The sequence below is a fragment of the Giraffa tippelskirchi genome, chromosome 6, assembly GCF_054371585.1.
Source record: "Giraffa tippelskirchi isolate mGirTip1 chromosome 6, T2T-mGirTip1v1.2.pri, whole genome shotgun sequence".
NCBI classification, from domain to species: Eukaryota; Metazoa; Chordata; class Mammalia; order Artiodactyla; family Giraffidae; genus Giraffa; species Giraffa tippelskirchi.
The window spans coordinates 67,873,815-67,899,690 of NC_137280.1; the positions used below are offsets into that span (position 1 = coordinate 67,873,815).

At 44.1% G+C, this 25,876-nt stretch overlaps 1 protein-coding gene across 1 annotated transcript; it reads right to left on the minus strand.

Annotated features, from left to right (window-relative positions):
• Positions 1-2,024: 2,024 nt before the first annotated feature.
• Positions 2,025-25,108, minus strand: HHLA1 (HHLA1 neighbor of OC90). The gene is made up of 16 exons (XM_081502985.1): positions 25,030-25,108; positions 23,822-23,881; positions 22,497-22,556; positions 21,211-21,291; positions 20,631-20,714; positions 20,174-20,257; positions 16,264-16,347; positions 15,999-16,055; positions 15,801-15,893; positions 12,648-12,911; positions 10,553-10,798; positions 9,354-9,422; positions 8,943-9,017; positions 5,661-5,817; positions 3,392-3,474; positions 2,025-2,217 (listed from the first exon to the last, which is right to left on the minus strand). Exons 1-16 carry the CDS (start codon positions 25,106-25,108, stop codon positions 2,174-2,176), a joined length of 1,620 nt encoding a protein of 539 aa, XP_081359111.1. The 3' UTR covers positions 2,025-2,173.
• Positions 25,109-25,876: the final 768 nt, after the last annotated feature.

Here is a 25,876-nt window from a genome sequence, read left to right on the forward strand (position 1 = left end):
TTTGTTTTAGCACATTTACTGCATCTTCATCAGCTTTGCAAACAAGGGGTACTTTTAGGTTCCAGGAGTCCTGACCACAGCCATTTCTGAGTTTGACACCTGAATGACTTTGAAGATCCCTCAAGTGTCCGGAGGATTAAAAATAAAACTTTCTGTGTTTGTCCAGACAGGAAAGCATCTGTCTGCTTTTATCCCTAAAGAACCTACTGTTCACTGTTCACGCAAGGGTACTCGAGGGTCTTCAGATGGGGGAGAACTGTCTCCACTTGGATGTTACATGAAAAGTGACTTCTCACTGAAGGGTGGGCATAGATCATAAAGAAGGGAGAACTGATGATCAGCAGCATCCAAGGTGAATAGGTGGAGGGAAGCTGTCTCCACAGTGAGGAATGAAGGGGTCCAGGCAATGCCACTGGAGAGAGCTTAGTAATGTTCTGCAGAAACACTTGACATTTACTAGGATAATTGACGTGGAAATTGTATATGGGGACCTGATCCAAAGAGAGAGATGATTCGTTGTGTGAGTATGCAGTAGACGGTTGATGCAAGAGGGCATTCAAACTAAGCATCTTTCAAAGAAAGGTCTCGTCCTTGAATAGACAACCTCTAAACCCTTGAAATATACTACCTGATAAGATTATCTTTGTATATTTGTATCATTTCTTTTTAGATTCTGCATATAAAGGATGTCATACAATATTTTTCCTTCTCTGTCTGACTTACTTCACAATATGAATCTCTAGGTCCATCCATGTTGCTGCAAATGACATTATCTCTTTCTTTTTAATGGCTGACTAATATTCCAAATGGACTCACAGAGTTAGAGAACAACTTCATGGGGTTGGGGGATGATGGGGGGAATGGATAATTAGGGAGTTTGGAGTAGACATGTACACACTGCTATATTTAAAATGGATAACCAACAAGGACCTATTGTGTAGCACAGAGAACCTCTGCTCTATGTTATGTGGCAGCCTGGATGGGAGGGAAGTTTGGGAGAGAGTGGATACATGTATATGTATGGCTGAGTCCCTTTGCTGTCCACCTGAAACTATCTCAACGTTGTCAACCAGATATATCCCAAATACAAAATTAAAAAGATTTTAAAAAGAGTATATTTTTATACCTGGGACTTTGGATCATGCCAGGTAGTCTAAGCTAACAAGGTGATTTATAGCGGAGGCGTTGGGTCACACAGTGTTAGCCTGATCACTGGAGGAGCTGGTGCCTGAGCAGCTAAGCTCAGTCATATGGGCTCTTCATGTTCCCGCATGACTGTTAACCCAGTAAAAACCCTGGACTCCGTGGCTGGGGTGAGTTTCCTGGTTGACAAGATTCCATGCAAGTTGCCATATATCACTGGTAGAAGAATTCAGTGCTGTCTATGTGACTCCACTTGGAGAGGACAGCTGGGAGCTTGTGCCTGGACTCTGCCCTCCGTACCTTTTCCCTTTGCTGACCTTAATCAGTTTGTGCTGTCATCAGTGGGAAAAGTGACTATAACAGCTTTTCTGACTTCTGTGAATCCCATTAGTGTATCATCAAGTCTGAGAGTAGCCTTGGGGATGCACAGAAGAGAAATCAAGACATCCACAAAACAATTCTCTCCACCTCCTCCTGAAGGAAGGTTCTCATCACGTCCTACTTAGGGGGCTTGGAGGATTATCTGGATTCATAGTAGAGCAAGTCTGATTAGTTGTAGATTAGCTGTTTGGATAAACAGCACAGAGAAATTGTATGTGACACTCTCCAGAGGATGGGTTCAGTCTTCCTCATGTATGCTTGTGTCGTCTTCCTGATGTCCCAAGTTTAAGTCACTTTGGGTACTGAGAGCCTCGGTGCCTGGGCTGGTTTGCTCATGTTGATGTCACACACTGCACACCATCTCTTCAGTCTCAGTCATCATGGGAGCTCCTTGAGCACTGCTACTAGGGCAGGCAAGGAAGCTGGCATCACTTCCCTGACTATGAGAGCTCTAACACGTGCTCCTCTACCTTCAGTACCTTACACAGGAAAGAAAGAGATGCTGCTTCCAAAAACACCCATGTTCAATTAATTGATGATCTGGAGCTGGAGCCTGGGTGAATTCTACAAATGCCACCAACATGGGCCAGGGACCAGGGTGAACAGAGGTCGCCCAGGGTATTGTGAGGCCCCGTTGTTTTTCAAGACCTCAAACAGACTTGCAGATGTTCTCAAGGCATTTTTGTTTTAAGGCTGGGAAAAAAAGAGAGACAGAAGGGAATGCTACAGAGAAATAAATTCTGGCTCAGGCTCTTCCTAGAGGGATGTGGCAGTGCACTGGACAGGGTGTTACTCAGAGTCAGTGTCACAGAATGAAGGAGCTCGTGCAAGGACTGGTCGTCCAGTGATCAAGACTCCGCTTTCCAGGCTTTCCTGGTGGCTCAGTGGTAAAGAAGCTGCCTGCCAATGCAGGAGACACGGGTTCAATCCCTAGTCCGGGAGGATTCCACATGCCACGGAGCAACTAAGCCCGTGTGCAACAACTAATGAGCCTGTGTTCTTAGAGCCCAGGAACCTCAACTACAGAAGCCTGCATGCCCTAGAGCTGATGATCCACAAGAGAAGCCACTGCAATGAGAAGCCTGTGCACTGCAGCTAGAGAGCAGCCCTGCTCTCTGCAACTAGAGAAAAGCCCATGCAGCAACGAAGACCCGGCACAGTCAAATATAAATTAATTAATTAGATAAAAGCCATAAGGAAGGACTGGAGGACTACATCATTTTTTGTTTGACTGTTGTAATATAATACAGAGCCATACGACCACTCGGCTTATATTTGAGTTACATTTCGAAGGGGTTTTTCAGAGTTCAGCTTGGCTCCGTGATTTTTAGGAAGCCAGATTCCCTTGGCCAGACAGTTGAGGAAGACGGAACAATAAAATGGCCAAACTGTTGCTTTTGGGAACAAACTACATCAGCCATTTTTGTCAGCAGGAGTGAAAATTAAAGCTAAGATGTGTGGCCTCCGAGGATGCCTGAGGACAAGGGCAGAAGTACCCTACACCCCACTTGTAGCAGGTCAGGCTGCCTTCTTTTTCTTGAATTATGTGTATACACTTTGCTCTGGTCAGGCATTTGAGTGCTTACATGGTGATTATCTCCTGTTTCATTTGTCTCAGAGAGGGGAAGACGCTTGCCCAAGAGCACACAGAAAGAAACAATGCTTTGCTGGGCTGACTCCTGCTTTTTGTTTTTGTTTTTTTTTCAAACTGTTAGGCGAAGGGAACTCAGAAATACCCTAGAATTTTTGTCTAGGATTCATGATTGCTAGATGAGTTATATCTCCTCTTATTGATCCTGTGCTAAGGCAGGGTTCTAGACCTTTTTCGTAAAATGCTATTTACAACATAGTCTGGCTGTGTACTTACTGTGTGAATGGAATACCCTTTTCACCCTCTGACAGATGTATGTTGCATTCTTCAGAAACCAGGAATAGTATTCAAGACAATATCTAAAGGTTGAAATCACAGTTAAGAGTAATTGTTATCCTTTGTGGCTATTAGAAGAAAACCATTTTTTAAAAAGTCATAATGGTTAATTATTCACAACAAGCAACTCTCTCTCTCCACTTTATAGGCTGTGGGAGGAAAGGTAGAGAATGAGTCTGCATAGGTAAAAATTCAGACTTTGGAGTCAGAAAGACTTATTCTTAGTTCTACCATCAGGACTTACCAGGATGTGTGACTTCAGGCTGATTACTTAATTCTTTGAGCCTTAGTTTTTTCATATATAAACAAAAGACAATAATAGAATCTACACTCATAGGGTATCCTGCGGATGACAGGAGATACTGTTTGCAAAGTTCCCCAGTGCTGCCAGAATTACAATAAGTGATCAATCAGTGGTGATATTCATCTATTTTTGTGTGAGGTGGTCAGAGTACAGGGATGTTAGAGTTAACCGTGCAGCCAATACCTAGCAAGACAACATCCTGCTCTTGGCTGGTGACTATAGAGATTGCTTCAAAGGGCTTCAGTGAAATAGTCACACATGTCATTAGGAAGAAGAGTTTTCTGTGCATGTTGTATCATTGGCTCGATGTCAGACTCTGGGAATCTACTTCTCTGTCAATCCCTCACCTGATATACAAGGAGGCTGGGCTAAACATTCTCTAATCGCTTCCATCTCTATCATTCTGTGATTCTAGTATCTAATGTGTTGTGCTAAGTCACCTCAGTTGTGTCTGACTCTTTACATCCCCATGGACCGTAGCCCACCAGGCTCCTCTGTCCATGGGATTCTTCAGGCAAGAATACTGTAGTGGGTTGTCATGCCCTCCTCCAGGGGATCTTCCCGACCCAGGGATTGAACTTGCATCTCTTATGTCTCCTGAATTGGGACGGGGAAGTCTTTATCACTAGTATCATCTGGGAAGCTTCTGGGGAGCAGCCAATTGCTCATGTAGAGCTTGGCAGTAAAGATTTCCCAGGTTCTACCACCTTCAATTTACCTGGAGAAGGAAAACCCCTGGGAAATTCCATGGACAGAAGAGCCTGCCTAGTAAGCTATAGTCTATGGGGTGTAAAAGAGCCAGACATGACTTAGTGACTAAACAATATAACCAGGCTGAGGGCATTGGCTTAAAGCTCAACATTCAGAAAACTAAGATCATGGCATATGGTCCCATCACTTCATGGCAAATAGATAGGGAAACAGTGAAAACAGTGGCTGACTTTATTTTCTTGGGCTCCAAAGTCACTGTAGATGGTGACTGCAGCCATGAAATTAAAAGACGCTTCTTTGTTGGAAGGAAGGTTATGACCAACCTGGATAGCATATTTAAAAGCAGAGACATTACTTTGTCAACAAAGGTCCATCTAGTCAAGGCTATGGTTTTTCCAGTAGTCATGTATGGATGTGAGAGTTGGACTCTAAAGAAAGCTGAGCGCCGCAGAATTGATGCTTTTGAGCTGTGGTGTTGGAGAAGACTCTTGAGAGTCCCTTGGACAGCAAGGAGATCCAACCAGTCCATCCTAAAGGAGATCAGTCCTGAGTGTTCATTGGAAGGACTGATGTTGAAGCTGAAATTCCAATACTTTGGCCACCTCATGCGAAGACCTGACTCAATGGAAAAGACCCTGATGCTGGGAAAGATGGAGGTTAGGAGGAGGAGGGGACGACAGAGGATGAGATGGTTGGATGGCATCACTGACTCAATGGACATGAGTTTGGGTAAACTCCGGGAGTTGGTGATGGACAGGGAGGCCTGGTGTGCTGGTATGGGGTCGCAAAGAGTCAGACACGACTGAGCGACTGAACTGAACTGAACTGAGGGCACTGGGGCTCAGGGCCCTCAAAGTCCTCTGTAATTATTCCAGCAGATGTAACACAATGTAACACAATTCCAGCAGATTTGTAACAGCAGATGTAGCAAATCAACTTGACAACACTTGACTGCACTGTGGCATGGCCACCCCCTTGGCTCTGGGGACTCAGAAATGAATGGAGTTCCATCCTGGCTCCCAAGAAGGTGACAATGCAGCAGAAGACCTACTGGGGAGTGCATGCCTCAAGGTACCGCTGTCACCTGCGTGTTAGTTACTTAACGCCTGGCCGCCTAGTAGCCTGCAGAGGAGCCGAGCAGAGTCAGAAGCCTGTAAATACTGGATGCAAAGAGTAGTGAGTGGCTCAGTTTACCTCCAGGCCTCCATCCTGGGCTCTCTCTTCTGGCTTGTGCAGAGGCATTGCTGGAAGAAGCGACACAGCTCCATCAGACAAAGGTTGAGCTTCTGCACTGTCAGCGGGAGGGGAGCAGCGGTCACAGCCTCCTCCTTAGGGAGCGGCTCAGGACACCCTGGAAGATACAATCGCAGACCAGTCACATCAACAAGCATTTAGCAAGCATCTTTCCTGCAATGCAGGAGACCCCAGTTCAATTCCTGGGTCGGGAAGATCCCCTGGAGAAGGGATAGGCTACCCACTCCAGTATTCTTGGGCTTCCCTTGTGGCTCAGCTGATAAAGAATTTGCCTGCAATGCGGGAGACCTGGGTTCAATCCCTGGATTGGGATGATGCCCTGGAGAAGGGAAAGGCTCCCCACTCCAGTATTCTGGCCTGGAGAAGTCCATGGGGTCACAAAGAGTTGGACATGACTGAGCAACTTTCAGTTCACTTCACTTCCCTTTGTTAGGGACTGTGCTGGGTGAATATTGTCTCGCCCCTGGTCTCAGGTAGCTCTGGACCAACAGGTAAACATGGCCTTGCTTCACCATGACTATCAAAGCTGGTGTGAGAGATCCTAGAGAGAGAAGAAGGTGAGGGTCCGATTCCTGAAGGAAGTCAGAGATGGTCTCCCTGAAAATTCCTAGAGAAACTGTACATTCCTCATTAGATGGATGGGATGATGGATAGCTAGAGCTATATAGAGATAGATAATATGGGTAGAGATGGGCTTTCCAGGTGGCTCAGTGGTAAAGAATCTACCTGCCAATTCAGGAGACGTGGGCTCAGTTCCTGGTTTGGAAAGATCCCTCAGAGAAGGAAATGGCAACCCACCCCAGTATCCTTGCCTGGGAAATCCTGTGAACAGAGCAGCTTGGCGGGCTACAGTCCACACGGTCACAAAAGAGTCGGACACGACTTAGTGACTAAGGAGCCTGGTGGGCTACAGTCCACTGGGTCACAAAAGAGTCGAACACGACTTAGTGACTAAAGAACAACAACAGACATAGATATAGACCCATACTGTTATTGTTTAGTCACTAAGTCATGTCCAACTCTTTGGACCCCTTGGACTGTAGTCTGCCAGGCTCCTTTGTCCATGGAATTCTCCAGGCAAGAATACTGGAGTGGGTTGCCATTTCCTTCTTCAGGGATAGATCCAGATAGAAACAGCCAACAGTTTTCTAAAATTCAGTCCGACCCCTGCCCCCATCCGCACCTCTCATGTGTTTCTTTAGAACCTGGAGAAAAAAGGGCTGTAATTTTCTATGGTAGCATAATCAGATCTTTGTGTCTGAAAGGCCCATTCACCATTCACTGCAGGTTTAGAGCAGGGCCAAGGCAGATCTTAGGTGATATGAAAAAGGAGACAGCGCAGGGTCCAACAGTTTAATAATGCCGTGTTGACATATGACTAGATGGTCTGGGAACATTCAGGAAACTAGTCTTGAAAGGCATCCAGGAGTGGGAGGGACCTGAGAACTCAACCTCCTTTGAAAGACTCACTTTGTATCCATTTCTATCTTCTGCAAACTGGCTCTCAGAAACAAAGGAGAGAGTTGGACCTCCAAAAGCTGGGAAAATGCAGAGTAAACCACAGAAACCCCAACTTCTGAACCTGTCATGAGTCCTGAAAACCCACATGCAAGCCCAGAACAGGGTTTCCTCTTGAATTCTGTAAGAATGAAGTACACACCAACAAGGTCCTGCTGTAGAGCACAGAAAACTCTGCTCAGTGTTATGTGGCAGCCTGGTTGGGAGGGGAGTTTAGGGGAGAATGGATGCATGTGTATGTGTGGCTGAGTCTCTTCACGGTTCACCTGAAGCTATGACAATATTGTTAATCTGCTGCACTCCAATACAAAATAAAAAGTTAAAAAAAAGAACGAAGTGTACATACAGGGATGGCCTTTCAAACAGAGCAGAAGTTAATGGCACTCAACAGCTGGGAGTCGGATTTTTCTTTTTTTAAGGGCTTGACAAATGTAAGTTTTTATATATAAAATGAATGAACAATAAGGACCTACTATATAGCACAGACAACTATATCTGATATCTCATGATAACCGTAATGGAAAGGAATATTACAAAATATATATATTGCATATATGTATGTAACTGAACCACTTTGCCTTATAGAAGTGATTAATACAACATTGCAAACCAACTATACTTCAATTAAAAATTTTAAAAATTTTATTCTATTTGCATGATTTGCCTACATTTAAAAAAATGTTTTAAAAGAAATAAAAATAAGGTTAAAACATTAAAAATTAAAAAAAAAGAAAATAGGGCTTGATGACACCAGTGTAAGTTTTTCCAGTTTGCATGGGCTGCAAAAGAGCTTCTAAAGGTCATTTTGTTTTATTTTTTCAGATGAAAATCCTCGAGCTATTTTATTTGATAATAATGATTGCCAATTTCTTTAAGTAACTGTAACAGTCTTTTATAACAAATTATTTATTTATTTGGCTGCACCAGGTCTTAGTTTCAGCATGTGGGATCTAGTTCCCTGACCACGGATCAAACTCAAGCTCCCTGCATTGGGAGCAAGGAGTCTTAGCCACTGGACCACCAGGGAAGTCCCTCTTTTTTTCTTTTTTTGTTAAAGTTATCCCAGTTCTTTCTTTCTTTTTAACTGAAGTATAATTGCATTAAAGGTTACATATTGTATGATCGTAGTAATGTAACTTTGGGGGGGCAGCACCATGCAGCATGTGGGATCTTAGTTCCCTGACCAGGGATCGAACCCATGCCCCTTGCATCCCTGCTTTGGAAAAGCGTAGTCTTAACCAGTGGACTGTTAGGGAAGCCCCAGGGGTTGAAATCTGGAGTCATCCTTTTCTCCTTCCCCTCTTTCTGCTAACATTATGCTTATTTTAAGAATGGCTTCCATTTGCAAAGCGTACAGCACTTTCTCAATGGGCGTTCATTCAATAAAAGTTGTTTGAATTAAGTTATACGGTGCTCTCCAGTTCCTAATCACTTCCACACACATTATCTTACTCAATACAAAACCCTGCAGAGGAAAGACATTTTTAGTGCCCACAATAATTATTATCATTCTTGCTTTATAGCACAGGAAACTGAATTCTGGAATTTGAGTGCAGGAGGGTACCTCACCAGTAAATATCAGAGCTAGGGTTTAATCCCAGCAGTCTGAATCTAAATTTATCAGACAAACCTCTTTTTATTATACTACACAACTTCATCCAAAACAAACAAAAGCTATAGGAGTGACAGGGCGCTGGTACATACTTGAAAATTGGTGGGTTCCTGGGATCAAGGCTGACTCTTCTCCAGGTATAAAGGGCCACACGGCAGGGAGGTCACCTGCAGAGGTGACAACGGCCTCGCAAATGTCGAAATGAAATGGTGTTGGGTTATACATACAACCAGAGAATCACGGCATCTTAAAGAGCTCTCAGATCTATAGAGAAATTGTAGTCAAGAAAGAGGAAGTGATTTATGCAAGATTACAGGGTGATTTAATAGCACAGCACAGCACAGCAAGACTTAGTTCTCCGGCTGCTTTTCCTGCTAGAGCCAGTAAAGTACAAGAGCAAGCTTGGTCTGCCTGCAGACACCCCTATCGCCTCCTGCCACTGCCCCTAATCTATGCTTCCCACCTGGGGCATCGCGTTTCTCTCTGCAGGGCCACATTCTTACCTGCCTGCGGATATTTGGGGGCTGGAGCCTTGGTAGGACTTGGAGTCTGTGTGCCAGCGGTGGATGGACCTGGGATGAGAGGAGACAGAGGTGAGCTTGGGTGTCTTCTAAGGATGCGTGAGAAGAAGTGGTGCCCTGCCACCAGTCCTGCCCTGTTCATCCCCTGCTGCCTGTCAAGCCAGGTACCTGGTAGGATGCTGACGATGCAGAAATCAGTTAGAAATAGTACAGCAGCGAAGAATGCTACAATCCACTGAACACAGTCAACTAGAAGAAGGGCCTCTGGCTGTAGGGATCAGAGGCAGTCATTTAAAAACATACAGACCAGGTGGCTCAGTGGTAAAGAACCTGCCTGCCAATGCAGGAGACATGAATTCAATCCCTGATCCTGAAAGATCCCACATGCCAAGAGCAACTAAGTCTGTGAGCCAAAACTACTGAGCCTGAGCTCTGGAGCCTGGGAGCTGCAACTGCTGAGGCCCAAGCACACCCTGGAGCCCGTGCTTCACAACAAGAGAAGCCACTGCAATGAGCCTACGTACTGCATGCAACTAGAGAAAAGCCCCAGCAGCAACAAAGATCCAGTACAGCCAAAAATAAATAAATAGAATTTTAAAAATCACAGAAACCACTTTTGTCTGGTTACAGGAGGAGAAAATATGGAAAATTCATGACACCGCAGTGACGAAAAATCAAAATCCTCTCTGCTTCCCAGATACAGTCAAGGTTAACGTGTTGTGAATTTCTTTTCAGTCTTATTTTGGTCTATTTTTTATTTTCTGTGTATATTTATTACACACACATGCATACACACAAAAATACACAACAAACACATAATTGGAATCAGACAACAAATTTTCAGAGCTCAGGCCATCCTCGTATTGTGATTATATTTTAATGTGCGTATCATTATATTTATATGTAATTAATGGAGGTAGGGGGCTTCCCTGGTGGCTTAGTAATAAAGAATCCACCTGCCAATGAAGGAGATGCAGGTTTGATCCCTGGGTCAGGAAGATCCCCTGGAGAAAGAAATGGCAACCCACTCCAGTATTCTTGCCTGGGAAATCCCATGGACAGGTGAACAGAGGAGTCTGACAGAGACTAGCGGGCTACGGTCTATGGAGTCACAAAAGAGTCAGACATGACTCAGCAACTAAACAACAACAACGGAGTTAGGAGTGAGCATTCTCTCTTACCTGAGGTCGGGCTGGTCTGGGATGGGCTGCCAACTGCGGCTGCTGTCCCGGCAGGAAGCTGGGAAAGGCGCCTTGTGTTCATAGCCTCCTCGGCCTTAGGAGATGTAGGCAAAGAGGGAGGGGTCTCCCAGGGAGGCCCTCCAGGAGTTTTCTCACTGGTGGCCTGAGCCCAGGGCGTGGGTAGAGTGGAAGCCTGTGCCTGTCTGTGGCCCGTCACCCATGGAGTTTTGGCCACCTTCCTAGTAGCTGCACAAGTGACAGTAACAGGGCATGTACATGCTTGACTGCTTTGATTCAGATGTAAAATTGACAAGACATTGACATATAATCAAAGGGTATATGCAATGTGCACGCATAATATAGATAATCCAGGGACTTCAGCTCTATCCTGAACTGGAATAAGGGGACGAAGCTAAAGTTAGTTTTCCTAACTACCAATTAAGAAAAAAATTCTCCAAATTCCTAGGTCACTAAACAATCAGCTAGAGTGTGTGTTTGGGGGATAGTGGACTCTGTGAAATTTAAGAAATACATTTCTAATCATGTGGCATAGTGGCAAAGTTACAAGGTTTAAGGTGAGGAGACCTGGAGATGTAAATTCTGCCCACAGCTCCTCTGTGCTGTGAACTTTGGAGCAAGTTACCAAACCCTTTTTAGCTTTACCATTAAAATGGAGGTGATGGTGATGATGATGCCTGCCTGACAATATCACAAGATGGTTATTAAGACAAGTCTTTTCTTGTTGATGTTTTAAACAAAACTCATCAAATGGCTTTCACTTGCTCATTCCCATGGTAGGAATCAAAAACAATTTTTTTTCAAGTTTTTACAAAACTAAACCGGGAGGATTTTAACTCTATAAGTTAAGCTGGGAACAGTTGCCATTTTAAAAATATTCAGATTTCTCATCCAGAACATGATATATAACTTTATTTAAACATGCTTTTATTACTCTTGTTAAGTTTTAGGTAGTTTTTCTTACATAAGACTAGCACTTTCCCTGTTAGGGTGATAGCTAGGTATTTTATGATTTTCCTTGCCACTTGCAATCACATCTTTTTTCATGTTATACCAGAAAGTTTTCTCCTTTTGTATAACTGTCTAGGTGCAGACGTATTACTACAAACTTTTCTAGTTAGTGAAGCTGATTCCTTTTCCTCATTTTTGTTTCCCTGCCTGCCTTCTCAGGGGAGCCTCTCTCTGGGTTCTCTAGAATAAAAGCTCTTTGTAGTGTGAATAACAGCTAATCAGTTTGCTTGCCTATGCCTCTCTCCCTGGTCTGAGAGCTCAGGAAGGAAAGAGAACATTGACAGAGCTGTGGTTTCTTTTTTAACAGCTATCCTGGGGTCTGATATTAAATACATGCATTGACAAGTAAATGAATGAATGAATGAATTCTGGTGACTCTGGTCCATTGTTGGAACTCACTGAGACATAACTGTCTTTTAATGAAAGAGTTATCTCAGTTGTATCTTATTCCAAATAAGATTAGCATGCCTTTTACATCTTTACTGGTAATACCACTAATCAATGTCCACAAACACGATGGGAAAGGAAGAACTTCACAGCAGGTCATTGGCAGCAGCTTTTTACACTGGCATCAAGTCATTAACATATTCTTGGCATCATTATCCAGCCAGCTACACATTAACCTAACCTTCCCCGCCATAAAATATTGAGTTCATTTCACCATTTAGTGTGAATTTCAGGGGAGATATTCCCAACTGCTTTGCTGAAATAAAAATACCTGATGTTACAATATAATACAATTATGTAAGATATTACTATTGGAGGATGCTTGAGTGAAGTGCACCAGGAAACTTCTGTACTATTTTTGCAACTGTGAATCTTGAACTATTTCAAAATAAAAAAGTTATAAAAATAAACATTAGAAAGACATTATGCCAGTGATATTGTCACCTTTGCTTATATGTATTAGACCCAGACTGGTTCACGTCTCTTATTTAGGGGATGCTGAAGAAAGGGGTTGGTGGAGAAGGGATAAAGGAAGGATTTCAGTTATTTATCTGAGCCCAGAGGGAACTGGCAGGGGTGGGGCAAACAAGACAAGAGGGGAAAGGTTGAGAAATCTTACCGGAGGCTGGGAGAATGGGAGGGGCCATGTCCAGAGTGGCCGTGGCTCTGGTCGTGGCCTTGGTTGTGGCTCTGCTGAGAAGCTCAGGAAGCATGTTTGTGTTCAAGGTCTGCTCTTCCTCTGAAGGAGGCATTGTGTCTGTCCTAGAAGAGGTCCTCAGAGTGGACACTCCAGCCCTCTGGGCTCCACGTGGGGGGCTCGTCCTCGGTAGTGTTTGCTGGCTTGTGGATGTAAGCTGTGAAGTCAGGGCCGACTCCCTGGTAGCTGCACATTTAAGGAGACAGTCAACAGCAGCTTTACTATGCTGATATTTTGGACACAGAGTACTGTCGAGCCACTGGAAGGTTACTGGACAGCAAATATACAGAATACAGAGGTTCAAAATCACTTGAAACGGTACCTGACATCACCAAGAGGAGGGTTTCTCCTTAAATGAGCTGAAACTAAGCTGAAATATCAAGCTCTGAAAACACTGCAGGAAAAACCCTGTGCACAGAATGCAAAGCTGTCAGACCCAAAAGCATCAGATGCTTGACGAGTTTCCTAAACAGAACCTGACTCCCGTCAGTGTCCTCACCCACCACACAGCCCTTTGCCCCTCCATGGCTCTGACACTGGTCCCTGGAAGAGTGCTTAGGTTTGCTCAAAGTGCCCTGGGGGTAAGACTAGGGGCCAGAGGTGACACCTGGGAACTAGGGGTTCTCAGGCAGAAACCGCTTGAAAGATAAGCTCCCACAAAGACAGCATGTGCGTGCATGCCAGTTCAGTTGTGTCCGATTCTTTGTAATCCCATGGACTGTAGCCCCCAGGCTCCTCTGTCCATGGAATTTTCCAGGCAGGAATACTGGAGTAGGTTGCCATACCCTCCTCCAGGGGATCTTCCCAAACCAGAGATCAAACCTGCTTCTCCTGCCTTGGCAGGTGGATTCTTTACTCACTGAGCCACCTGGGAAGCCCCCTACAAAGACAGCAGGAAGGCTTCACTCAGAGGAAGACCCCCCCCACCCCCAGTGCCCTTGGATGCTCCATGAAGAGAAGGAAGAAGAGACTCAAGTGTTCACTAAGCCTACCTCGGGGGAAGAGTGCCTCAGGGAATGGGGGCCCATGTCAGAATAGGACAGGCTCCCAGTGGCCCATAAGGTCCCATCCTCTGGGTAGACAAAGGCTGGCCTGCAGACAGGTGGTATTTCAGCCCCTAGTTGCCTGTTTGGCAGATAACTATGGTTTGGGCACAAGCAGTGCAATTGCAGAAGGTTGCCCTATGGCCTCATTTCCTCTCTCTTGCCTTACTTCTGGGCTCAGCATCACCCCACGTGCACCAGAAGCCTGGTCCTTGCTCCCAGACGAATGGACATGGGGCTGAGTGCCTACCAATCAAACCATCACTCAGACAGGTGACATCAACCTTGGGTCAACATGTCCACACGTTCTCTCTTCCCAAGCAGTCGTTGTTTGGAAAATTTTACAGAAAGAGCAAAAAGGGGAGACTTAATTGAGACTGGGGGTGAAAATTCATGGAAGGACTCTCTGAAGAAGTGAGATTGGCTTAACCTTCAGATCTGTCCTCAGAATTGAAAGGAACCCACCAATGGCCCATTGCATCTCTTTATCGAGCACAAGTTGATAACTTCCATAGCTAAGAGATGCCCTTCAATAAGGGGCTTCCTGGGTTGCACTAGTGGTGAAGAACCCGCCTGCCAATACAGGAGACATAAGAGACGCCGGTTTGATCCCTGGGTCAGGAAGAGCCCCTGGAGGAGGGCATGGCAACCCACTCGAGTATTCTTGCCTGGAGAATCCCAGGGACAGAGGAGCCCGGTGGGCTACAGTGCACGGGGTCATAAAAGAGTTGGACACGGCTGCAGCAACTTAGCACACCCTCACATCCTACAATAAATACCAATCAAGGCAGCCTTGTGAAGTCGAACCGGAGGTTGACTGCAAACTTCATTTCATTCCAAGGAACACTGATGAAGAACCTACTGTGCACAAAGAACAGTGCGAGGCATCAAGAGGAAGGCAGACTGTGGAGCTAAAGGAAGCTCAGCCTCTGCCTTCAAGTGTGATTCCATGAGGAGACACACAGATCAAGTCATCTGTGATTCAACCTGGAGTAACAGAGAGTCCAAATGGGTGTTGTAGGATTACAGAGGACAGAAGACTAATTTTGGTTAGGTGATTTTGTTGGAAAGACGAGTCAGCAGCTGAGTTAGCCACTGACAGACAAATTGGATTCTGAAATATGGAAAAGTAGGGAAGTTGCATTCTGGGATAACAGCAAAATTCCAAAGGTGTGGAGATGTATGCCATCTGCAAGAAGAGGAAGGGTTTCAACAGAGTTTTAGCAAGAGATTTATGTAAAGAGAGTAGATGAGTGTGGGCTTGATGATAGAGAAATGTATACTCCTTGCTAAGGACTTTGGACCCTCTGCTGCTGAATTAGGAGTTCTGAGCAGTAAAAAGATATAACCCAATCATATTGTCACTCTTTGGGGAATGGATGGATATTTCAGAGAAATAAGAGACTGAGTCAAATGAGGTTGGTTCAGAGGCTACTATAGTAAATGTATATGATGAGAACTTGAACTAAGATCATCACAGCAGTAGCAAATTGTCTTGGAAGATCAGCCACATTGCAGAAACTTTTTTCAGCTAGAAATGACAGCTAATTGTAGAAGAGAAAGCTTTAAGGTGATTGAAAATGCCACCTGGTGCCAGAGAAAATGCAGGAAGATGGGTAGGTATGAGTATGGAGGGGCAGAAGATGGTTGGATAGTGTCTGGGTATTACGGAGTGGGAATGTCTACAACAGGGTCACAAATTCAAACACCTACAAAAGTCAGGTAGTTTATATGAGAAAAGAAGTGCAGGCAACAAGGAGAAGTGAAGGCTATGGAAAAGAGGAGAAAGCGGTCTCTCCTAACAGGGAGAATGGCAGCTCAACTCCATTTGCTTGTTGCCAGGGGTGGAGGATCCAGGGCTGCCATGTCTTTTGCCAAAAAAATTCTAGAAATCTAAAAAAAATTTAATGACAAAGTCCTCCGATTTAACACAATACAGCTAAATAAAATACCTGAGGGCAGCATTCAACCTTCAGCTTGCTAGCTGGCACCCTGGTCTGGAGACTCTATTGTAGGAGTTTGGGAGGGTTACACTCACCTAGAACACCAGATATGTTGCTGGTAAACGTGTAATTGATAACAGGGGACTTTGCCGCCAGCTCCCAGAAGTCAGAAAGATTCCGTCCTGCAGAAACCACACCAACAGGGTCAAATCTTGGGCTTACCTGTTGGAGAGTTTGTGTGTAATTCTCAACTCAGAGAGCTGGTGAAAGAACGGCTGGTGGTTCACCTGACTTTCCTGTCATCACACAGATGAAGATGCAGTCGGATTCATTCGTTTGACTCACTGCAAGACAGACCAGGACACAGCAGGAGTTAGCAATGGGTCTGAAGCTGTTACGTCTTTGGTTGAAATGAAAATTAAGTTGGAAATTTCCAGCTCCAGTTGTTACAGGAAAATAAGGCTAACTCCTTATTTAGGAGCCCTGCTTTTTCATATTCCATGGTGAGTGCCCAATCTCAACATCTGCCAAGCATTTTCAAGGTGAGCGCACCTGAGAGGATGGAAGCTGACTTAAACATCTCTGTGAGGCGGCTGGTAGAATTTCCAGTTATGTCCACCAGGAGGGCGGTGAAATCTGTAAGACAGATTGAGGGACGTTACATTTCTGAAGCTTGGTTTAAGTTTCAGAGACGTGAGAGGAAAAGTAGATTGTACGTGGATTTATCAAAGTAAATTTAACAAGTTTGATTTAGTTCAGTGTCGGAGAAGGCAATGGCACCCCACTCCAGTACTCTTGCCTGAAAAATCCCATGGACAGAGGAGCCTGGTAGGCTGCAGTCCATGGGGTCGCTAAGAGTCAGACACAACTGAGCGACCTCACTTTCACTTTTCACTCTCATGCATTGGAGAAGGAAATGGCAACCCACTCCAGTGTTCTTGCCTGGAGAATCCCAGGGATGGGGGAGCCTGGTGGGCTGCCATCTATGGGGTCGCACAGAGTCGGACACGACTGAAGCGACTTAGCAGTAGCAGCAGTTCAGTGTATCGAGGAAGACTAACAACCATTTTTAATATTACCAGCTTCTTTTTAAGTCTTAATTTTAGGCAGGCAGAAAACTTTTGGGTCTACCACTATAATCTCCTTTCTTCTCTCATTTCCCTCCCTGTCTGCACCACACCACCCACTCCCCCTGCTCCCCACCACCCAAACCCTTCTCTGCCAGTACCAAAGAGCTGTGCAAGACCAGAGTATTGAGTAATAAAAAAATCAGTAATTTTTCTGATTTGTTTCTCCCACACCTCACTATTTCATCTCATTGATTTAGAACACCAAATTCATTGGATAGGAAGCAGTTCTGCAGACATGGGATGTAAATTTAAGTAACTTCAGATTTTCAAAATCGTATCAAATCTAGTGGTAGATTATAAATGACAGAGTACCAAAGGAGACAAGAACCCTACACAGAATAGAACAAGGAAGCTCTTCTCCTGTCCTCCATGTTAAGAAGTCTGATGGGAGGAGACTGAGACAATCTTACCATGTTTCAAGCTATAAAATCTTTTCTCTCTGAGTGCATTCTGAACAAGTCTTAACATGGCGGGCACCACTGACCGATGGAAGTTCCTAATACACTTCCTACACGCACAGCTGCCTTCTCCTCTGCTGTCCATTTATCGTTTTCCACGACCCAGCAAGGTTTTGGCTTCTACAACAAGGAGTATTTATTCTAGGAGCCCCAAACAGTGAATTTTTAAAGAAACTTCTGAGGTCCCATGGATAGTTTCCCATCATGCCTTATATAAATGATTGTTTTCAGTAATAGGGTTATGAGCTGGGGTTGGGGGCAAGCTGAGTTGAAAATATAGAACCCAGAGCATTGAAAATATGGAACTAGAGAGGTATGAAAAGGCAATGTGAAAACTGGTGCAATGTATATAGCATGTGAGGCCAATGGGAGGTGGGTGCTACCCTATCCGAGCTGAAGTCTTGGTGCCACATCATTACCACACCTACATGGGTTCACGGTTAGTCTCCTGGAGGGTGTTGTGGTAGTGCAGCTACACAGTGTGGACACTTGGCCATGAAGAAAGTAGGCATTCTTCTTTACGTCTGTTTAGACCAGTCCGTCCCTAGTCACATTGGTAAATGTAAAAACTGAACAGGGGAAGTATTTCATTTCTCATGCCATCTATTTTCTTTCTATTTCTCAAAAGTCTCCATTGTTATTAATTCATTCATCTAACAAACATTCATTGAGTGTCTACCATGTGGCAGACATCACTGAAGCACTGGAGGACTGTGTAAGACCCCATCTCTGCCCATCAGGAGCTGAGATTAGTGGGAGAGACAGACACATGAACAGACCAAGAAACTGCAATCCACAATTGCAGTCCACTATTAACATCACATACATCACATAATGAGAGTCCCTCGGAAAGCGAGGAGCTCAAACCAGTCAATCTTAAAGGAAATCGACCTGAGTACTCTTTGGAAGAACTGATGCTGAAGCTGAAGTTCCAATACTTTGGCCACCTGATGCAAACAGCTGACTCATTGGAAAAGACCTTGATGCTGGTGAAGATTGAAGGCAGAAGGAGAAGAGGGCGATAGAGGGTGAGATGGTTGGATGGCATCACCAATGGACATGAACTTCGGCAAATTCCAGGAGATGGTGAAGGACAGGGAAGCCTGGCATGCTGCAGTCCATTGGGTCAGGAAGAGTCAGACACCACTCGGCGACTGAACAACAATGACATTAATATCACATAGAAGCTGTAAGCATGGCTTTGGAGCCCAGACTCAAAGGATGGAGTGCAAATTCTGTGCAAGCTTCAGAGAGATGATGAAATTTCCCAGAGTCTTAAGAGTATGTGGCTGGGCTTGAATTTGAGCTGAGGTCTGCCTTGTGCTAAAGCTCCAGTTCTTCTGAAAATTTCTACCACTGCTCATACACATCTCTTACTCAATACACTTGTCAACTGTCCTTTCAGAACTGCTCCCACAATCGGGTCCTAGGCTTGGAAGAAAATCAGTTATCACTGCGTTAAAGACATTCTTTGTTTTGATGAAAACTTGAATTATCTAATTGATTAACAACATGTAGATGAATGATTTTGACTACTTTGATATATAATAGGAAGTAGGGGAAAATTCGGAGAAAGCAATGGCAACCCACTCCAGTATTCTTGCCTGGAAAATCCCATGGACGGAGGAGCCTGGTGGGCTGCAGTCCATGGGGTCGCTAAGAGTTGGACACGACTAAGCGACTTCACTTTCACTTTTCACTTGCATGCATTGGAGAAGGAAACGGCAACCCTCTCCAGTACTCTTGCCTGGAAAATCCCATGGACGGAGGAGCCTGGTAGGCTGCCGTCTATGGCGTCACACAGAGTCGGACACGACTGAAGCAACTTAGCAGCAGCAGCAGCAGGGGAAAACTCCTTTTTGTCTATCTAATTGGTAATGACTTATGAATGTCTCAGTACTCAGAATCAACAAGGGTGAGGAAAAGCACACACTTTCAAACATTATTGGTAAGAGTGTAAACTTATGCAAAATTTCTAGAGGAATGTTTAGTGATGTGAATCATCACAAGACCCCCTTCCTGTCAGACAACAATTCTATTTTGAAGACTTTATCCTATAAGGATAATTAGACAAATACTCCAAGTGATTGTACACAGGTACTCATCACAGCATTGTTGAGAACTGTAAAAAACGTTTGCATCAGGAGGAGATAAATTAAATAAATATTGGACAGTTTTTCAATGAATATTATGAATTCATATGAAGGATAATGCACATTTATATTCATTGGAATGGAATGTTTTTAAAGACTTGCTGATTAGTTTAAATAAGATTATAAAACATCATAGAAAACATGGTAGATACATGAATATACTGTCTTTGAAAAAAAAAATCAGACAATACCAGGTTTCCTTAATCAACACTCTTCTATTTCAAACCCAGACTCTAATCTTCTTTTTGGAGGTAATCATCCACCCGGTGTTCAGATAGGCGTATATTTTTTCATCAATGCTATTTTATTCAATTTATTTATTTCACAAGTTCCTTTTTCTAATTGAAAAAGTCATGGAAATATTTCCATACACAGACCAAATCTGGTCACATGCACATATTTATGTACTGTCTATGGCTGCTTTCCAAGATTTAATTATACAGCAGACTATTCAACCATTTCCTGATGATGGGTGTTTAGATCATTCTCAGATTTTGCTCTTAAACAATGCTACATTTTGTTCTTGCCCCTTTGCACAGATAGAACTATTTCTTGGTAGAAAAACAAGAAAGGACATTTCTGGGACAATGAATGTGCACGTATTTAAGCATAATAGATATCATTGCATTTTCTTATTTTAGTCTAAGGAGAAAAAAAATTCTACTTATCTACAAGGGCACAAGCAAAATCAGTTGCAAGCCTCATGATGAGTTGTACCAACCTGATAAATCATTGGTTCGGTTGTTTAAGCAGTAGCAGTACCGCGTGGGGAAGTTGGCTGGATCCACAGTCTTCAGGTTGGAAACTGTGAAGAGAAACGAAGTACATAGCAACCCTGACACATAGCCTGGCCCTGCCTGTCCATCGCTTACCATTCTCACCCCCAAGAAGAGCTTGGGGAAGAGAGAAGGGGAGGATGGATTGGGACTTTGGGATTGCAGATGCAAACTATTAATATGGAATGGATAAACAACAAGTTCTTACTATACAGCACAGGGAGCTATATTCAATATCCTGTGATAAATCATAATTGGAAAAGAATATGAAAAAGAATGTGTATATATGTATATATATGTATACCTGAATCATTTTGCTATATAGCAGAAATTAACACAAAACTGTAAATCAGCTTTACTTCAATAAAATAAATTAAAAATGAAAGAGCCAGCAGCACTTACTGTTGTAAATGGCCACAGAAACCTTGTGGAAGGCGAAGGAACTGTAGGAAGTGACACTTAACAAGGAGAAGAAGTTCTCGCTCTCTGCCAAAGACACCAAGATAAAGAAAGAGCAAACGCCCACCAACAATATTGAACAGTAATAAAAATTACTAAATCGATCACAGAGGTTAATAACACAATGAGCAAATAAAAATAAAATAATAAACATTGAAAATAATAAAAAGCAAAGCAAAGCAAGCCCCCAAATGCAAAAATACATGTCCCTTGACTATATTTCTTGATCTATCTTTAAACTGGCAATTCTCTCACAGTATAGTTATGATTAGAGACGACTACACAGGTGCTGTGTTTGGAACTCTTCTTGCTCTCAAAATGCTGGTGGGCCTTCTACTTCATTTGGATGTTTTCAGTCTCATCATGAGTTAAGTAGGACACACATCCTCCACATTCTCCACTGCGTGTTTCTCCACGCAGAAACGGGATGGGTCTTGCCCAGGTCGTGGAGAGTCCAGAAGTAAAGCAGGAGCAAGACAAAAATGAACCTGGATTGTGCTTAAAAAAAGAAAAAAACGGTTACCTTTTAAAGCTCTATTCAGCATCCCATTCACCAGCTCTGTGAGGTTAAGTGCAGACAGATCGACCGACCTTGCAGGCAGTTCTGAAGGAGATTCAAAGATAATGTCACCAGCAGGCCTTTCTTGGCAACAGAAAAAGTTCCAGCATTCAGGCAGATGCGCCTCCTGTTTGGACATGAACTCACACTCTGTGTTGGGCACAAGGACTTGGAAGATAAAAGGCAGTTCCTGTCCTCAGGAGGTGACAGCTAATGACATACGCAGTGACAAGCAAGAGTAGAAAGGAGAAGTTTGGGTGAAACACAGGGAACACTTATTTTAGGGAATAGTTTATCTCTGCAAGTGGAGAGAGTAGAGATTGGCAAGGAATGCTCGTATATAATATATCAGCTCCAGGAAATTGCAGGAGTTCTCAATGTCCTATATAATACAAATAATGACATTGTCCAACAGAGAGGCTCAGATCCTGCTGACCGTTGGCCTCACCAGAAAGACTTTGTTTTCAATTCCAGAATTCTGATGCTTGGATTCCATCCTCAGGGATTCAGACTTAATAGTTCCCAGACATCAGTGGCTTCTCAGCTGGCGCTAGTGGTAAAGAATCTGTCTGCCAATGCAGGAGACCAAGAAACCCGAATTCGATCCCTGGGATGGGAAGATCCCCTGGAGAAGGCAAAGGCAATCCACACCAGTATTCTTGGCAGGAGAGTCCCATTGACAGAGGAGCCTGGCGGGCTACTGTCCATAGGTTGACAAAGAGTCGGACATGACTGACGTGACTTTGCACCACACAGAGCACGGACATCAGTACCTAAATTCATTCATCCATCCATCCACCAATTGCCCACATATTGGTAGCATGCAGCCAAGTGGAGAGATGTGACAAGGTAGAAACAGTGCTCAATGCTGCTTTTTATGTTTTTGCAAACAGTGTCTTTGTCAACTTTTACTTAATGTTCAAATATTTGTGGCTGAAGCTATCTGAGGATTGGAGAGAGACTGCAGCCTCGCTGTAGGGGTTGGGAAGTGAAAGTGAAAGTCATGTCTGACTCTTTGCAACTCCATGGACTGTAGTTCACCTGGCTCCTCTTGGGTCTTCCCAACCCAGGGATTGAACCTGGGTCTCCTACATTGCAGGCGGACTCTTTACCATCTGTGCCACCAGGGAATCCCTGGTATTAGGGGTTGGGAATTGTGTGGGGTGGGGGTCGAATGGTGGGAGAAGTGATCTCAGTGGTCCAGGCCTCTCATGGAGCACTGGGGTGTGTGAGTGTTGGGGGGTACTCACCTGTAGTGTCAAGAAAAGCGATCCCCTTTTCTCTCTTCTCTTCTTCTCTGAGGCCAGACACTGGGAAGAGAAAAACCTTCAGGAGAAAAATGGAGCCTTCAACCCCAATCCCATGCTGCTGGAGAGGCCTCGGAGGTCTGTACTACAACTGCCCACTGACTTCGTGAAGGTCAGCATCGCTGAATGCACTGCAATCCCTCCCCCAGCCCTGGGGTTCTAGTCTCCTTGAACTGCACGTGCCCTAGAAATGCACATTTTAATCAATAGACAAGCTGATTCCCATGTAGGGCATCTAATCCACCCCTTCTCTTTACTGGGTTGGGAAATCGAGGCTCAGAGAGCAGAAGAAACTTGCTTAAATTTGCTCGACCGAGCCCTGGTAATGAAGAGTCAGAACCTACTTCCAGAAGAGGGAGTCACTTGCCCACTCAACAAATTTCATGTTGCCAAAGAAGAGAATGTCAAAGGAAATCTTGAAATACCAAAGGCATTCATTCATTCTTTATTCTTTCAGTAAACGTTCACCTAGGGCCAAGCAGTACACTAGGTGTTTGGTATAAATAAGTCAATGGGAAATGACCCTGTCTCCATGTCTGCAGAGCCTATTGTCTGTGGTTTAGAGGGCGAAGAGACACTCACGTGTCATCCCACGTGAGGAGAGTCAAATAGGCTATATCAAGATGCTAGGAACACCTCTATCAGAGAACCCAACCTGTTCTCGGGGCTGGAGGAGACATCCCTGCAAATCCAAGACCTGAAAGGTTAGCTGTTTTGGATTAGATGCCACTTAATCATACTGCAACATTTACTACAATTGTTACAATGATTACTTTTCATGTCACATTCCAATGGACAGGTAACTTTGTGTCCATTTTACAGATGGAAAAACCAAGGCACAGAGAGACTGGAAAATGGGTTATTGTGTTACAGCATGAGTCAGGCTTTAGGACTGGTCTAGTTACCTGTTGCACCAAGCCAAGTCCCATCTTCTTCCTTCTTAACTTGTTTATTTCCAGATGCTGAAATAAATGTTTTCATGAGTAAAATGGTATCATGGAAGCACAGCTCCATAAATTTATAACATCCTTAAAAGTCATCTTATCCATCATTCCCTTTGAAGGATGAGGAATTGAAGTCCAGAAATGTTAAGTGATGTGCCTAAATCCCGCATCTGGCCAGTCACCCTATTTCCATCTCTCCTCCCTGCCCCAGATTCTGGCAACCACCTTTCTTATCTCTGCTTCTTCAAGTCTGACTATTTTAGATTCCTTGTAGGAGCAGCATCATGCTGTATTTGTCCTAGGAAGGACCACCTGTCCATTTACCTGCTGTAGGTAGGAAAATCATGACATTTTCCTTTTCAGCTTCTCCTCTAAAGGAAGACACTAAAGTAAAAAAAAAAAAAAAAAAAAGGTTTCATCAGAGAAATTATAACACAGACATAATATCAGAGAAAATTTGATCCAAAATAAGCCTATTAAAGGTGAGAAAATTGCAATGTGGACTTGCTTAAAATCCGACATGTACTTGGCTCATTCATTCACTAATTTAGTCATTAAATATTTATGGACCAACTATAGCAATGCTAATAGTTAATCATGCCATTAAGCATCTAGATTTTAATAGGTATTGTGTGTATTAGATACTGGGAGAGTATGATGGAACAGACAGATACAGATTTCATCCTTATGGAGCTTATCGTCTAGTTGGGAGGGCAGACATGAAGGAAATGAAGACCCATGGATATTATTTCAAACAACGTTAGTTACGTTGAAGGATATTTGGAAGCACATGGAACAGGGAGCCTGATCTAATCTCAGTAATCTGAAAGCCATCCCTGGGAGATGATTCTCCACTGAGATCTGAAAGATGAGTGTATTTGAGCAGAGACAAAGCTGGCTCAGGGGGTATTCAGGGTATAGATGACAGCCTGAGCCCAGGGTCTGAGATGGGCATGAGTATTATTTTACGGACTGGAAGAAGGCCAACATGATGGAGCAGAAAGGATGGACAAGGGTTTGTAGGAACTGGAGTTGGGGAAGTGGGCTGGATCATGTAGAGCATGTAAGAACTTAGGATGCTACCCAAAGAGAAGAAGTAGAAAGCCCTTGAATACTTTTGGGGAGGAGGAGGAAGAAATGAAGGAGGAACTGGGGAAGTGGCTTAATGAAATGTCTGAGAGAATGCCTTAGGCTGGTGAGTGGAGAATGGAACCTGGAGAGACAAGAGGAAGAGGAGAAGCAGGGAGCTGGTTCGGGAAGCTTTCCTGGTGGTCCAGCAAAGGGAAGATGATGCTTTGGACAAGGGTGGTCACCATGGAGGTGAAGAGCGTTCTGTTGCATAAATGGGACTCGAATACAACAGAATAAATGGGACGAGGGACAAAATCAGAAATGGGGAATTTACTACTGCCATTTTGATTAACGGCAATAAGATTCTGGGCTGAAACACTGGAAGCTACAATTCTCTAAAGAACAATAAATATCCAAACAGAGTTTATAGAACAAGACACTTGGACTTTGACCAGACCCACCTGCGTTGAAAAGGGACAAGACACAGGTGAGGTCCAGGTACAGCCTCACCAGAGGACCATGTAGCAGGAAGCCTGGCATGTTTGCGATACTCTGGCCCACCTGGAAGCAAGTACACAAGCACTTGGAGGAAATCAGCTGAATTACTAAACACCTTGATGCAGAATATCCACCAGGGAAGTAATATTGAGAACACCGCATGGGGCATCATTAGAAATATAATCTATAAAAGGCACTTGTAGTTCTGATAGGTTAGGTTATGCAGAGGTAACAAATTAACTCCACAACCTCACTGGCTTAATTCAACCACAAAAGTTGATTTCTTGTTTATAGTCTATACTTGCTGCACATCGGTGGGGAACTTCGTTCTGCAGGGTCACTCAGGTGTCCTGGATAGTGGAGGCTTCACCTTCTTGATGTTCTCCATCCCTGTGGCCTTCTTAGTCATTGATTCATGGTGGCAGTGGAAGAGAGAGTTGGAGGATTATACACCGACTCTTAAATGCTCTGGCAGGAAGTGACATGCTCGCTTTTGCTGACAGCTTTCACCAGAACTGCTCTTGTGGTCCTGTATAACTGCAGGTAGTCTGGGAACATGGAGCGGGGGTGGGGTGGAGGGGGTGCATGCACGTTTAGGGAGAATCAGTGTCTCTTCCTTGGGTTCTCTGACTATTTAGATGGGAAATGAGCTTACCAGGTGGCACTAGTGGTAAAGAACCTGCCCGTCAATGCAGGAGACGTAAGAGATGTGGATTCAGTCCCTGGATCATGAAGATCCTCTGGAGGAGGGCATGGCAACCCACTCCAGTATTCTTGCCTGGAGAGTCCCCATGGATGGAGGAGCATGGA

Coding starts and splice junctions, on each gene's coding strand:
- HHLA1 (XM_081502985.1), bottom strand. CDS start 25,108: ATGCCAGGCTTCCTGCTACATGGTCCTCTGGTGAGGCTGTACCTGGAC. Junction 20,258..20,630: donor TTCTGTGGCCATTTACAACA/GTAAGTGCTGCT, acceptor TTCTCTTCACAG/TTTCCAACCTGAAGACTGTG. Junction 15,894..15,998: donor TGTGATGACAGGAAAGTCAG/GTGAACCACCAG, acceptor TGGTTTCTGCAG/GACGGAATCTTTCTGACTTC.